The sequence below is a fragment of the Coregonus clupeaformis genome, chromosome 29, assembly GCF_020615455.1.
Source record: "Coregonus clupeaformis isolate EN_2021a chromosome 29, ASM2061545v1, whole genome shotgun sequence".
Classification (NCBI taxonomy): Eukaryota; Metazoa; Chordata; class Actinopteri; order Salmoniformes; family Salmonidae; genus Coregonus; species Coregonus clupeaformis.
This window is the reverse complement of record NC_059220.1, coordinates 57,321,606-57,335,223: the sequence shown is the minus strand read 5'-3', so window position 1 is coordinate 57,335,223 and position 13,618 is coordinate 57,321,606. Positions and strand designations below refer to the sequence as shown.

The 13,618-nt window shown below is 43.8% G+C and overlaps 2 protein-coding genes across 3 annotated transcripts; both read left to right on the top strand.

The window, feature by feature from the left end:
* The first annotated feature begins 1,594 nt into the window (after positions 1–1,594).
* On the top strand, positions 1,595–3,163 carry il17c (interleukin 17c). Its single transcript, XM_041891046.1, has 3 exons — positions 1,595–1,621; positions 1,782–2,035; positions 2,356–3,163. The coding sequence occupies exons 1-3, from the start codon at positions 1,595–1,597 to the stop codon at positions 2,612–2,614; spliced, it is 540 nt and encodes a 179-aa protein (XP_041746980.1). The 3' UTR covers positions 2,615–3,163.
* A 1,587-nt stretch (positions 3,164–4,750) lies between these two features.
* LOC121576685 (transport and Golgi organization protein 6 homolog) lies at positions 4,751–13,618 on the top strand. 2 transcript variants are annotated; one of them, XM_041890041.2, is made up of 10 exons: positions 4,751–4,874; positions 4,989–5,134; positions 5,309–5,415; positions 5,529–5,694; positions 10,579–10,646; positions 10,732–10,785; positions 11,046–11,220; positions 11,475–11,589; positions 12,927–13,089; positions 13,268–13,618. In XM_041890041.2, exons 7-10 carry the CDS (start codon positions 11,096–11,098, stop codon positions 13,276–13,278), a joined length of 414 nt encoding a protein of 137 aa, XP_041745975.1. In that variant the 5' UTR covers positions 4,751–4,874; positions 4,989–5,134; positions 5,309–5,415; positions 5,529–5,694; positions 10,579–10,646; positions 10,732–10,785; positions 11,046–11,095; the 3' UTR covers positions 13,279–13,618. The 2 variants fall into 2 exon arrangements, with proteins under 2 accessions (XP_041745975.1, XP_041745976.1); XM_041890042.2 differs by having other exon boundaries at positions 4,751–5,134; positions 12,927–13,077.

Here is a 13,618-nt window from a genome sequence, read left to right as displayed (position 1 = left end):
CAAGGACATCACAGATGCATTCTGATTAACCAATGACATTTGGTGCTTTTCCATTGGCAGTCAATGGCTGGGCTGAGGATTCAGGCAATTACTCTGGAAATGAGACTGTAGGCAAATGTGATTCCATGTAGAAGACTGTTCAATGGTACAAGTCCTATTGAGTTAACATGTTTGTTCTTCGGGGCAGGGATTTGATCATTGGAAAGTTCATGGTACTTGCCCTTATTGGACTCCTCATCTCAGTTTTCACTGAGCCTCTTCAGAGTGGCAGATGTGAATTTGTATCTCTCAGACATGTTAATCAGTAAGCAGACTGATAGTCTAGGGTCCGTTTCATCATGACCAGAATGTATTAGAACACATGCTCTAGTAGTCTATCTGCATACAGTGTGATTATTCTGCATACTAAAAGTCCCATACACTGCCTGCTCATTAGCTTACAGATAGAGGGAACTTCTACTATATCACAAAGAACAATACCTATTTATAATGAAGCATGTTTACTGAAACCATGTGGAGTCCTTTCCAGATTTATCTTTGCCTGTTTATTGGCTTGATGGTGAGGATACCTGTCATTTTGACAATCTCGCCTGATAATGTTTGTCATTATAATGTATACTTACTGGTATGCCCAGTTCTCACTGCTGTACAAACGCCTTATCTGCTTTCTTTGTAACTGACTTGTATTTCTAGAACCAACTCTGTTGGAAAGGTTTCAATCAGGAAAAACACATGAAAAATACTTACGGGAATCGTGGCATCTCCTTGTTCAGTAAGGGTAGGGCTCAGACAGTTTAGATGGGCAGGGAGAGATGAGGCTATTGTGATAAAACCATTGATTGCATTAGAGTGGGAAGATCCAGGCTGCAGGAGAAAGTGTTCACCTTGTAGGAAGGCTGATGAGGTTGTCTAGTGAAGCAGCTACGTAAATATACTGTAATGAGAATTCATCAATCATCATGCTCCGTTTATCATGCTGAATTTAACATGAGCAAATATATTTACAGTTTTTTCCCCCTTTAATTTTTTTGCATACAGTATGTGGTTACATTTATTATTGGTAGAAACCCATGAGAAGGTGTAGTAGGATAGGCCAAAATTATGCTACATTTATTGTTGGATGCAGATTTGATCCGTTTTATCAGTGTGTGTATAAATGAACAGTTTTGTTACATATCTTCATAATTCCTAGCTTCTGTCTTGACTATGAAAACATCAGTAAGATTACTGTCTGTCAAGGGATGCAGGCTGTCTGATAGTAGGCCTATGGTCAGTATATTGATTATAGCAGATAATCAAATCAATATGGATGAGTATGTATGTGTGTACACAAGCTCATATGGATTAATGTAATAACAGGTGATGTAATGCTGATGTAAACACAAGCCAAGTCCTGACAGTGGGGACACTCACTGTAGGAAAGAGGAAGCAGGGAACTGAATATAGTGATTTCCATTTCCTCCTACATACGGATTTCCCCAAGCAGGTAGTAAGTAGACTTGCCTATAAATTGAAGGATCACTGGCATTATGGCACAAACAGAGCATAAGCACCTGGGCTCCTCTACTAACAAATATATATTTGATATTTGAAAATGCCAGGTCTATTCAAGATTATGCAGGTACGTGAGAGATTGACTGCCCTGATTGGATGAAATGTAGCTACACCTGAATTAATGTTGGGTTACATTTTTATCCATCATTTTGGATTGGCCTTATTCAAATGGTAATTTCTAAATGTAGTTATGTTCGTTTTTATTAATTTATTTCAATCCTTTGCAGACTCTACTTTTACTTGGTATTTTTATTGCTAAATTGACTTGGGCATCAGAGGCACACAAGCATAAGGGATGCTTCAGTGCAGAAGAACTGGAGGATGGAGCTCTTAAGATCTTGCGCCGAAACCGGTACCTGACAGACGGTCATATTGATGAAACACAGTATCACAAGCTGGGTACGAAGAAGACCTGCCCTGCTGTGCTTCATTCACAGTCAGTAGACTACAACAACCGTTCAGTCTCCCCCTGGCGGTACAGGTAAGGCATCTCTTTCTACTCCAAGTAAATACTTTCTGGATAGGTCTAACAGTTTTATAGCCTCGTACGAACCATCCTGATCTCGCGAGCTCACATTCTGTTTCGCGACACAGAATGTGAGCAAAGAACGTGAGCTCCGAGATCAGGATGGTTCGTACGCGAGGCTACAATTATACCCATGTAGCCGTAATATTCTCAGTCGGACAATAACATAATTTGTGTCAATGTGCATGCCATATGGCTAGGAAATACATTTTTGTATAGCATTATTAATAGATTAATTGGCTATTTGGATAATTGGAATGTCACTTTTCTCACAGTATCAATATCACGGAGGGACGATTCCCTGAGAAGATTGTTGTTGCTGAATGTCTATGCAAGGGATGTATCATCGTCAAAGGGCCCGGACATCACAGCGCCGAATACGAAGATTATGGATATAACTCTGTGCCGATAGTGCAATCCCAGATGGTTTTGATAAAGACCGTATGCCCGAACAACCCAGAAAAATACTCATTCACATCAGACTTTGTCAAAGTGCCCATTGCCTGCACTTGCGTTAAGGCCAGGACATATTAAGTGCCTCTCATAGAGGAATTTCTTTAGACAAACTGTAGTGACATGTTTCACATTTTGTTGTGTTTGTTTTAAAATGCACTTAAGTTATTGAAAGTATAACACTATGCTTATGGATTGTAAGCTATCGAGAATACATGGATTTTTACATGACACTCTTAGATAAATTAATGTAGTATTTGTGTTGCAAGGTTGTATTTATTTGATGATCTATTAACTATTTATTAGTCTCGTCTAAACAGACGGGTTTCCTCCCACAATGTACCAATGTTCCGGCTGTTGCTCATAGGTCTGGGTTTCAGAGACTAACTATTTATTAAACTATGTTCTCAAACTATTTATTTATCTATGAATTTTGGTGACTTTTGTTCTTCTGTTCCTGTTGTGCCATCACCATAATCAAACATTTTAGATAGCTGCCTCTGTTAAAATTGGAAATGGTAAATATTCGAATTTTCAGACATCTGCTATAATAATCGTTTGATTAGGCTATTCATCAGTTTTGATTTTGACAATTGTACGTGGGTGATTTATAGAAATGTAGCATAATTTATGGAATTGTATTGTTGTTTTCTTAATAAAGATTGCTAATGAAATATCTGCCCATCTTGCTTTATTTAGGCCAGCCTACAAATTCAAGAATGACAGATCTTCCTTATGCTTGACCAATAAGCCACTTGATCAGTAGACAAAGTGGTTTAATTTAGGATTAAAAGTGGATAAATCTATATACTAAATAATATATACTAAGGTTATTAAATAGGCTAAACAAAGCAACACACAGCCTTGCATTATTACATTAGCCAACAATGTATTATTGAGATTCTTATAATAAAGATTTGAGAATGAGCGCAGTTGAAGTCACTGATCAATATACGTTATGGCTGGAATTGCTTGTAGGCGTCCGCCAATTCTTTATCCCTTTCTTATGTTTTCAGATCTATTAAATTATAACCAATCGGATCCACTCCTGAGCTACCCACATGAAAACGTATAATTTCGGCGACTTGTTTTTAGCAGCATGGCTACAAAAGAGTATCGGGTCTTGAAATAAAAACTGTACAGGACCTCTGCTTTAGCAAGATAAAACATAAATATGACTTCAGCCATACTGCCTGCACTTAGTGTCCTCACTAAACCTCTCGGAGGTAAGTTAATATTCAGTGTGATTTAACGTTAGCTAAAGACGTTCATCATTATCATGTCTGTGTACAGTGTTAGCTAGCTAAGCCACATGAATAAGGGAAAGCTGTCTAGCCCAACGCTACATTTCATTTGATCCATGTCAGAAGAAAAAGAGCTGTAACTAGTTAGCTTGGTAAAAAAAAAACCTGCAGAGCCTCAAATTGAATCCTGTCCTCCTTAACAAAAACAATTTGTCTGGGTGTAACGTTGTGTGTCTGCTCACTGACCCCCTGTGTCCCCTCCAGAGGCCATGGTGTGTGGTACCCTGACGTACTGAGCGTGGCCCAACAGAAGACACTTGGTGCAGCTCTTCAGTTTGTTGTTTCTCTGGGCCTCTGCCCTTACCTGGCCCCGGGGGTGGGGGTGCCCCTGGGGCGCAGGTCAGCGTTTGGGGCGATGGTGGAGGTGTTGCTGCGTCATGATGTGGCCATTGTCCCTGAGCGCCGTCTCCTGACCACCACCACTGTTCTGCTGGAGCTGTCTGTGCTGTCATCCCTGGCCACCATGGTCTTCACACGCAACCTGGGAGACGTCATGGCAGCACTATGCCAGCTGGGATATCGCCCACACCACCCTGAGAAATGCACCAGTAAGGATGAGAAGGTAATTCACTGTTCAGACCTTTTCATGTTGAATATGGATGTTATTATACCTAGTCCTAGATATCATGAAGATTGAATAGACTCCGTTGTTTTAGCAAAATTAGAAACAAACAAATGCCCACATTTTGCCTATTTGCCATATGAAGTCAAGTGTTTATTGGGATCTCTTCTTTAAGATTTATGTATTGATCACGTACAGCCACTTTACCAGGTGTTTAAAGACAATGTTACATATATGGGCTTTAAAGGGTTAAGCAGACAGAAGAACAAGGAGGCTGATGATGACCTATCTTCTTGTCATCACTGACTGAATTCATATGATCTCTTGTAAAAACGTAGGAGCTCAGCGATGTGGAACGCAAGAACTGCGGGCAGGCTCTCCGAAGCCTTCTGGGAAAAGTTTATCAGCCAATCATCATCAGAGTTTCTTATGCTCCAAGGAGGTCCTAAACACGTAGAGCACAATGCAGTGAAGTGTCTGTACACCATTACGTATCATCGTGTTTTGTTTCCATATGTGTATTTGTATATGGTGCTGTGTCTGTCTGTTCTGTTCTGGTCATGTACATCATGTCTCTCTCTTCCTGCAGGCCCCTCCAGGCCCTGGTGCTAGTGATGCCAGTAGAAACCCTCTGAGCCAGGCTCCCCCATGGCTGAGGCGTCTGTGTGGGCAGCTGCTGTCTGAGAGGCTGATGCAGTCCAGTCTGTGGTGAGCACCATTCTGGAGGGGGCGCAGGTGAGCTGGAGACATTTAGAAGATCTGAAATATCAAGTGCTTAAGATAGAGCAGGGAGAGAAACATCTCTACCAATCTTAGGCATTATCATTTGTGTTGAATTATCAATAAGTGTCATTCTTACCTGTTTTATGATAATGCAGGTTCACTGTTTGTTCCATCCCTCTCTAACAGGAGGAGAGTCTGACTGGAGGAAATGTGATGGTGTAGCCAGGATCCTAGCAGCCTGCCCTCAGCAGTGTCTATCTCCACACAGTTACTACAGCCAGGTTTGCCCCCAGGTAAACCTGTCATGTTTTAAAAGATTTCTGGAAATTGAACTTGCTATAGATACTGGCATAAAAGTCATAGTAGTGTCTAGGTTCAGTCTGGTAATAATATTCTCACCTAATAGTCAGATTATGGAGCTCCTGCACTTCAGAGACAAGCTGACAGCTCAGAAGTTCCAGCGTGTGGCCACCAGGGCGGCTCTCACAATGGTGCAGGACCGTCTAGAGTTTACCCAGCAATATCTGCTCATCCCCTCTTCAGCTCCCTCCACTGCTGTGGCCGGATGACAGGTTAGTCAAATTGCAGAGGGAGGTGTTCAGTCCCAGGGTCCTTAGCTTAGTGATGACTTGGAGGGCACTATGGTGTTGAACGCTGAGCTTTAGTCAATGAACAACATTCTCAGTTAGGTGTTCCATTTGTCCAAGTGGGAAAGGGCAGTGTGGAGTGCATTAGAGATTGCGTCATCTGTGGATCTATTATCTTGGTGTTCTTGGGCACAGGGACTATGGTGGTCTGCTTGAAACATGTAGGTACTATATATATACAAAAGTATGTGGACACCCCTTCAAATTAGTGGATTCGGCTATTTCAGCCACACCCGTTGCTGACAGGTGTATAAAATCGAGCACACAGCCATGCAATCTCCATAGACAAATATTGGCAGTAGAATGGCCTTACTGAAGAGCTCAGTGACTTTCAACGTGGCACTGTCATAGGATGCCACCTTTCCAAACAAGTCAGTTCATCAAATTTCTGCCCTGCTAGAGCTGCCCCGGTCAGCTGTAAGTGTTGTTATTGTGAAGTGGAAATGTCTAGGAGAAACAACGGCTCAGCTGCAAAGTGGTAGGCCACACAAGCTCACAGAATGAGACCGGCGAGTGCTGAAGCGCGTGGCGCATAAAAATGGTCAGTCCTCGGTTGCAACACTCACTACCGAGGTCCAAACTGCCTCTGGAAGCAACCTTGGCACAAGAACTGTTTGTCTGGAGCATCATGAAATAGGTTTCCATGGCCGAGCAGCCGCACACTAGCCTAAGATCAACATTCGCAATGCCAAGCGTCGGCTGGAGTGGTGTAAAGCTCACCACCATTGGACTCTGGAGCAGTGGAAACACGTTCTCTGGAGTGATGAATCACGCTTCACCATCTGGCAGTCCGACGGACGAATCTGGGTTTGGCAAATGCCAGGAGAACGCTACCTGCCCCAATGTATAGTGCCAACTGTAAATATAGTGGTCTGGGGCTGTTTTTAATGGTTCGGGCTAGGCCCCTGAGTTCCAGTGGAGGGAGATCTTAATCCTACAGCATACAATTACATTCTAGACTATTCTGTGCTTCCAACTTTGTGGCAACAGTTTGGGGAAGGCCCTTTCTTGTTTCAGCATGACAATGCCCCTGTGCATAAAGCGAAGTCCATACAGAAATTGTTTGTCGAGATCGGTGTGGAAGAACTTGTCTGGCCTGCACAGAGCCTGGACCTCAACCCCATCGAACACCTTTGGGATGAATTGGAACGGCTGCGAGCCAGGCCTAATTGCCCAATATCAGTGCCCGACCTCACTAATGCTCTTGTGGCTGAATGGAAGCAAGTCCACGCAGCAATGTTCGAACATCTAGTGGAAAGCCTTCCCAGAAGAGTGGAGGCTGTTATAGCTGCAAAGGGGGGGACCAACTCCATATTAATGCCCATGATTTTGGAATGAGATGTTCGCCGAGCAGGTGTCCACATACCTTTGGTCATGTAGTATTACAAACAGTGTCAGGAAGAGGTTGAAAATGTCAGTGAAGACACTTGCCAGCTGGTCAGCGCATGTTCTGAGTACGTGTCCTGGGCAGCTCGCTGCTGGGTTTCCCTTTGTAATCCGTGATAGTTTGCAAGCCCTGCCACATCCGACGAGCGTCATAGCCAGTGTAGTAGGATTCGATCTTAGACCTGTATTGACGCTTTGCCTGTTTGATGGTCCGTCGGAGGGCGCAGTGTGATTTCTTACAAGCGTCCGGGTTAGTGTCCCGCTCCTTGAAAGCGGCAGCTCTAGCCTTTAGCTTAGTGCGGATGTTGCCTGAAATCCATTGCTTCTGGTTGGGATATGTACGTATTGCAAGCTGTGCTGGAGTTTCTCTGAGAGAACAAAATACTACACTGAACAAAAATATAAACACAACATGTAAATTGTTGGTCCCATGTTTCATGACCTGAAATAAAAGATCCCAGAAATGTTCCAGACGCACAAAAAGCATATTTATTTCAAAATGTGTTCACAAATATGTTTACATCCCTGTTAGTGAGCATTTCTCCTTTGCCAAGATAATCCAGCCACTTCACAAGTGTGGCATTTCACGAAGCTGATTAAAAAGCATGATCATCATTACACAGGTGCACCTTATGCTGGGGACAATAAAAATCACTCTAAAATCTGCAGTTTTGTCACACAACACAATGCCACAGATGTCTCAAGTTTTGTGGGAGCCTGCAATTGGCTTGCTGACTGCGCAAATGTCCACCAGAACTGTTGCCAGATAATTTTATGTTAATTTCTCTACCATAAGTCGCTTTCAATGTCGTTTTAGAGAATTTGTCAGTACATCCGAACGGCCTCACCACCGCAGACCACGTGCAACCACACCAGCCCAGGACCTCCACCTCTGGCTTCTTCACCTGCGGGATCGTCTGAGACCGGCCATCTGGACAGCTGATGAAACTGTGGGTTTTCATAATCAAATAATTTCTGCGCAAACTGTCAACATTTTGGCGACTTCAGAGGGCAAATGCTCACCTTTGATGGCCACTGGCACGCTGGATAAGTGTGCTCTTCACAGATGAATCCCGGTTTCAACTGTACCGGGCAGATAGCGTCGTGTGGGCGAGTGATTTGCTGATGACAACGTTGTGAACAGAGTGCCCCATGGTGGCGGTGGGGGTATGGTATGGGCAGGCATAAGCTATGGACAACGAACACAATTGCATTTTATCGATGGCAATTTGAATGCACAGAGATACCGTGATGAGGTCCCTGAGGCACATTATCGTGCCATTCATCCGCTGCCATCACCTCATGTTTCAGCATGATAATGCACAGCCCCATGTCGCAAGGATCTGTACACAATTCCTGGAAGCTGAAAATGTCCCAGTTCTTCTGGCCTGCATACTCACAAGACATATGTCACCCATTGAGCATGTTTGGGATGCTCTCGATCGACGTGTACCACAGCGTGTTCCAGTTCCCGCCAATATCCAGCAACTTCGCACAGCAATTGAAGGAGTGGGACAACGTTCCACAGGCCACAATCAACAGCCTGATCAACTCTATGCGAAGGAGATGTGTCGTGCTGCATGAGGCAAATGGTCACACCACATACTGACTGTTTTTCTAATCCACGCCCCTACCTTCTTTTTTTTAATGTTTCTGTGACCAACAGATGCATATCTGTATTCCCAGTCATGTGAAATCCATAGATTAGGGCATAATGAATTTATTTCAATTTACTGATTTTCTTATGAACTGTAACTTAGTAAAATCGTTGAAGTTGTTGCATGTTGCGTTTTATATTTTTGTTCAGTGTAATCAGTTACCTATGTTAGTTTGTTAAAAATTAAAAAATGTGTAGGCTATATAACTGAAAAATAACCACCACTGTTGATAGCGTGAAGGGGTGATTTCAGCTGCTTACCATTTCCTTTTTCTATAAAAATAATTTGCTCTGTGCATTAGGGGAATTGACACTGCTGCAGATAAAGACTCCACTGTGATGGGTTCTGATTTATAAACTTTAAAAATGAAAATATCCTTATTCATGTTACTGAGGGAGAGAGGGGAATGCAGAAAGTTTACATTCTGTCAGAACATGTTATTGTTAGAATTAGGTGTCCTATGGAGAGGAGAAGGGCCACAGTCTGGTTTCAGTTGTTGTGTTGTAATTTGAAATACTTGCTACACCAGAAGTTAATGGTTATATGTAGGAGGAATGTATATGGTGGGGTCAATGGAGGTTGGATATGAGCCAGGGGCTTGGAATGTTACTAAGTAAGGGAAAAGGCAATCGCATGGTTGCGGTCACTGATAAAGGTGGATAGCTGTGGATTAGTGAGGAATGTGGGCCGAGGTCAGGTCACATGAAGGGAGAAGGAACAGTTTATTACCCGTATCACTTAACTTTCTGTCTAGCAACATAGATGTATTGGCTGTCCAGATGTGTAAGGAGGAGACTCAGCATAGGAGGAAGATTTAACATTTACATTTTAGTCATTTAGCAGACGCTCTTATCCAGAGCGACTTACAGTTAGTGAATACATATTTTTTTTATACTGGCCCCCTGTGGGAATCGAACCCACAACCCTGGCGTTGCAAACGCCATGCTCTATCAACTGAGCTACATCCCTGCCGGCCATTCCCTCCCCTACCCTGGACGACTTGTGCGCCGCCCATGAGTCTCCCGGTCGCGGCCGGCGGCGACAGAGCCTGGATTCGAACCAGGATCTCTAGTGGCACAGTTAGCACTGCGATGCAGTGCCTTAGACCACTGTGCCACTCAGGAGTACAGTGCTTTAAATACCAGTGCTTGTGTAAATATGTCTTTGTCTTTTCAGCTGTTTGACCCAGTGGGTGAATGAACTTGGTTTGAGCTTTTCCTAGTTGTCCGTTTAGTTTTTACTCTGTTTATTTAGAACCTAACAACTGGCTTTTAATTAGTCTGCCGATCAATGCCCTGAAAATGATGCTTGGTGTGTGTGCTCGTGCGTACGTGTCTGTGAATGTGTGTGCCCGTGTGTGTGTGTGCGTTTGTGTGTGTACGTGTGTGTGGGTGCCCATACCTGTGTTTGTAAATTGTGGTGTTGCTTGAGCAGCACTCAATAAAGTGGGGCTAATTGAATATGGATCTCGCCCTGCTGTTTACAGACCTGTGGGCGGGCTGCTGCTTTGACAGATAGATCGGAAACAGACACAGCAGAGCTGCATCATCAAAAGGCTCCTCACTGAGCTGCTTAACACATGACACTTCTACCCTATGAGATAGTCTCTTTCTGTTTTGAATATTCAATAAGTATCTACATTTGATTTAATTCCTGCCCCAGTTACTATCAATATTTTTTATTTTTACTAGTGAAATTCTTGTTCACTATTTCTAATGTCTGCTCCCGTTAGGCTCCAGGTACTGAGTATGTCTGTATTTGTTAGGAGACGGTCAAACCCAGGACACAGTAGAGGAATGGGAGCTGACGCGCTGTGTGGAGGATGTGTTTAAGGTGAGTGGAACACGGACGATTAACTCAACCATGAGATACGGTGAGATCTACTGTATCACTCTCTCCCTCCATCTCTCTCTCTCAGATCTGTGTGGTGTGGAACAGCCCATCTGCCCATTTGCTGAAGGCTCTGGGAGAGGTGATTCCTGTTCTCTTTGATCTGTACTGCTTCACCAAAAATAACGCTTCCCACCTACCGTCAGTTCTCTGTTGTAATGCTTCTACTGCTGAGTATTTCTGTATCTGGCTATTACTATATAGCTTTCTATTTCTCAACAAGCCCTATTTGTGATGGTCACTTCAGCAATGTAACAATGGTTTCACCTGTATCTTGTCATGGATTGGTCTCTGCTTTTTGAATAGTTTCTAACTTTTCCCTGTATGATGTGTGCTCCACAGCGCCCCCTGTCAGGAGATCCTGCTCTGGTACTTGGGCCACTGAGCCTCCTATGTCCCTGTCAACCCTAAAGCAGCTGTGTGCCCTGGACAGAGTGATGGGCAGGTTGGCCTCTGGGTTCCACTTCACACCTGGCAGTGAGAGATGGGCACAGCTTACCCCCTCAGAGACAGTCAGGTGACTGGTATTCAACATCACACAATAACTGGTCCCCAATGCTTCCCTTCCTTTAGGGGTAATCACTGATCTGATATGAATGGGATTGATTAAACTAATGTAGTGGAAACCACACATTCACCTATCCAATCATGTCATATCATGGATTACTCCAAGGAGGGGTGGAAAGACAAAACTATAAACTGTTCAAACACGTTCGAAGTGTCTCCGTTCACATATCTCTCCCCTCCTCTCCTCTACCTTGCATGTCTCAGTAATGAGGATGATGCTCTGTATGAGAAGGTGTCTGGGGAGCAGTGTCTGGCCCAGCTGCTGGCTGAGATGAAGGACAGTGACCTGCCTGGAGACTTCTTCCTGGAGCTGCTGCAGGTAGCTACTGTACCACACACAGACACAGAGAGGCAGCCTATGGCTTTGGCCATTAGTCTTTATTGTCCTGCTGCGTTGCCCAGGTGGTGTTGGTCTGTAACTATGGATGCTCATTTCCCTGCCATGCCCTGACTTGCTGGGCTGAAGAGGAACAGGAAGTGGACACGTCAGCCATGACAATACTGCAGCTGGAGCAGCATCTGTTAGGGAAAGTCACAGGGCGGGGTCAGAAGTTGGCTCTACTGCAGGTGCTGGCTGTCATGTGTGAAGGTCTCCCTCATACTCTACTGCTGCGCAAGCCAACCCAGATAACGACTGTTATACACCCCACAGCTAACCTTAAGGACCTTACTCTTGTTCAAGATTGGACCATGTCGGATGCCAATAGTTGACCAATATAGTATTTTCTTTTCACTGCATAACTATTCATCTCCACCCACTACAGGTTTCATGAAGCTTCAGTCTCCCATCACTTCTGTTCTTAAGTCAGTTCACCACCTCATTACTTGTAGTTTTCTGATTAGCGTTTATAAAACTTTTACTTTAAAGCTACAATATGTAACTTTTTGGGCAACCTGACCAAAATCACAGTTATAGATCTTTCATTCTCATTGAAAGCAAGTCTAAGAAGCGGTATATCTGTTCTATGTGTGATATTTCGATACTTCCCGTTCTTAAGTTTTTGCGTCTTTTACTTTCAGTTTTGTACACCAGCTTCAAACAGCTGAAAATACAATATTTTTAGTTATGGGAAATATATTTCACAGTGGTTTAGATGGTACAATGATTATCTACACAATCCTTGCTTGCTTTGTTACATAAACTGAAATTAGGCTAACTATTAGAATTTTAGCAACCAGGGATGGCAGAGTGATTTCTGCGTAGTTCACCTTTAAGCGTCTCTGTCCTCTCCCTCAGCATCAGGGCTTTACAGAACACTGGTCATCTGGGCCTCTTTATTAAGGAATGAGGGCATGTTGACTAATACTTTAAGAGCTCTAAGAATAGCAGTGTCTATCTCTGATGAGGTAAAAGACCCAGGGCTAACACTGTGCCATTTTTCCTGAGGTAAACCATTCACGCTCATGTTAGGAAACGTCTCTGATAAACTGGTCTCAGTTTGTTTGATAAGCAGTATTTTTAGCTGTCTTATCTCTACCGCCCTCAGCCAGGTTTTTTTGCTGAGAACTTAAAAAAAAAGTTTTATGTTTTAAGTCTGAGGGAGGATGTAATGGCACTATTTAGTAGACACCTAGTGGTAGGAAATGTGTGGTTTGTACAAGCAGGTGTCTGTCTGTCTGTCTTGTATCTCAGGTGTGTTGTCTGTCCTCTCCCAGGTGGTGGAGTTCACCGTGGCTATGCTGCAGAGGGCCTGTGTGGGTCTGGACCAGGTCAGGGGTGTTGAGGGGCCAGTGGAGACCCAGACCCTCAGCATGGGAATGGGCCTGGTGGGCACCCTGCTCTCAGGACCGTCATCGGTACACGCATGTACGTACGCACGTACGTACATACGTACGTTCAGGCAGCAGGCTTTATCATTGATACTACTGATACTGCTACTAGTATGCTACTATGTGGATGTGGTCATACTGTATATTATGTGGTATTTTGTTTTGATGTCTCTCTTTCTCGCTCTCTTTGTCTCTTTGTCTCTCCTCTCTCTCTCTCCTTGTCGCAGCTGAGTGCTGAGGACTACTCAGGAATGTCGAGGCTCCTCCCACCCCTGGAGGAGATTTCCCAGAGGCACCCTGAGGTGGTGATCCGTCACACACAAAAACCACACATCATGGGAGAGGCTCCAGCAATAGACTCATTATCTTTTAGCGTGTAGATTTGACCACACAAAGAAGGACGCGTCTGCAGCTTTCCTCAATGACGCAGTCACCCAAGGATCTGACAGATTCATCATGAGCTGTTTTGTGAGGGACATGTGTATGAATGAATGTGAATGTGCTTACTCATGTTTGTGTGTTATAACAGTGGATCAGGCCTAATTGTAGTCAGAAAGACATAAAACAGTCGTAAATCA

What these genes read in the sequence shown, in the direction of transcription:
- il17c (XM_041891046.1), top strand. Translation starts at nt 1,595, where the DNA reads ATGCCAGGTCTATTCAAGATTATGCAG. An exon ending in GTCTATTCAAGATTATGCAG is followed by an intron (nt 1,622 to 1,781) that starts GTACGTGAGAGA and finishes AATCCTTTGCAG; the next exon opens with ACTCTACTTTTACTTGGTAT. An exon ending in GTCTCCCCCTGGCGGTACAG is followed by an intron (nt 2,036 to 2,355) that starts GTAAGGCATCTC and finishes CTTTTCTCACAG; the next exon opens with TATCAATATCACGGAGGGAC.
- LOC121576685 (XM_041890041.2), top strand. Translation starts at nt 11,096, where the DNA reads ATGTCCCTGTCAACCCTAAAGCAGCTGTGTGCCCTGGACAGAGTGATG. An exon ending in ACCCCCTCAGAGACAGTCAG is followed by an intron (nt 11,221 to 11,474) that starts GTGACTGGTATT and finishes TGCATGTCTCAG; the next exon opens with TAATGAGGATGATGCTCTGT. An exon ending in TCTTCCTGGAGCTGCTGCAG is followed by an intron (nt 11,590 to 12,926) that starts GTAGCTACTGTA and finishes GTCCTCTCCCAG; the next exon opens with GTGGTGGAGTTCACCGTGGC.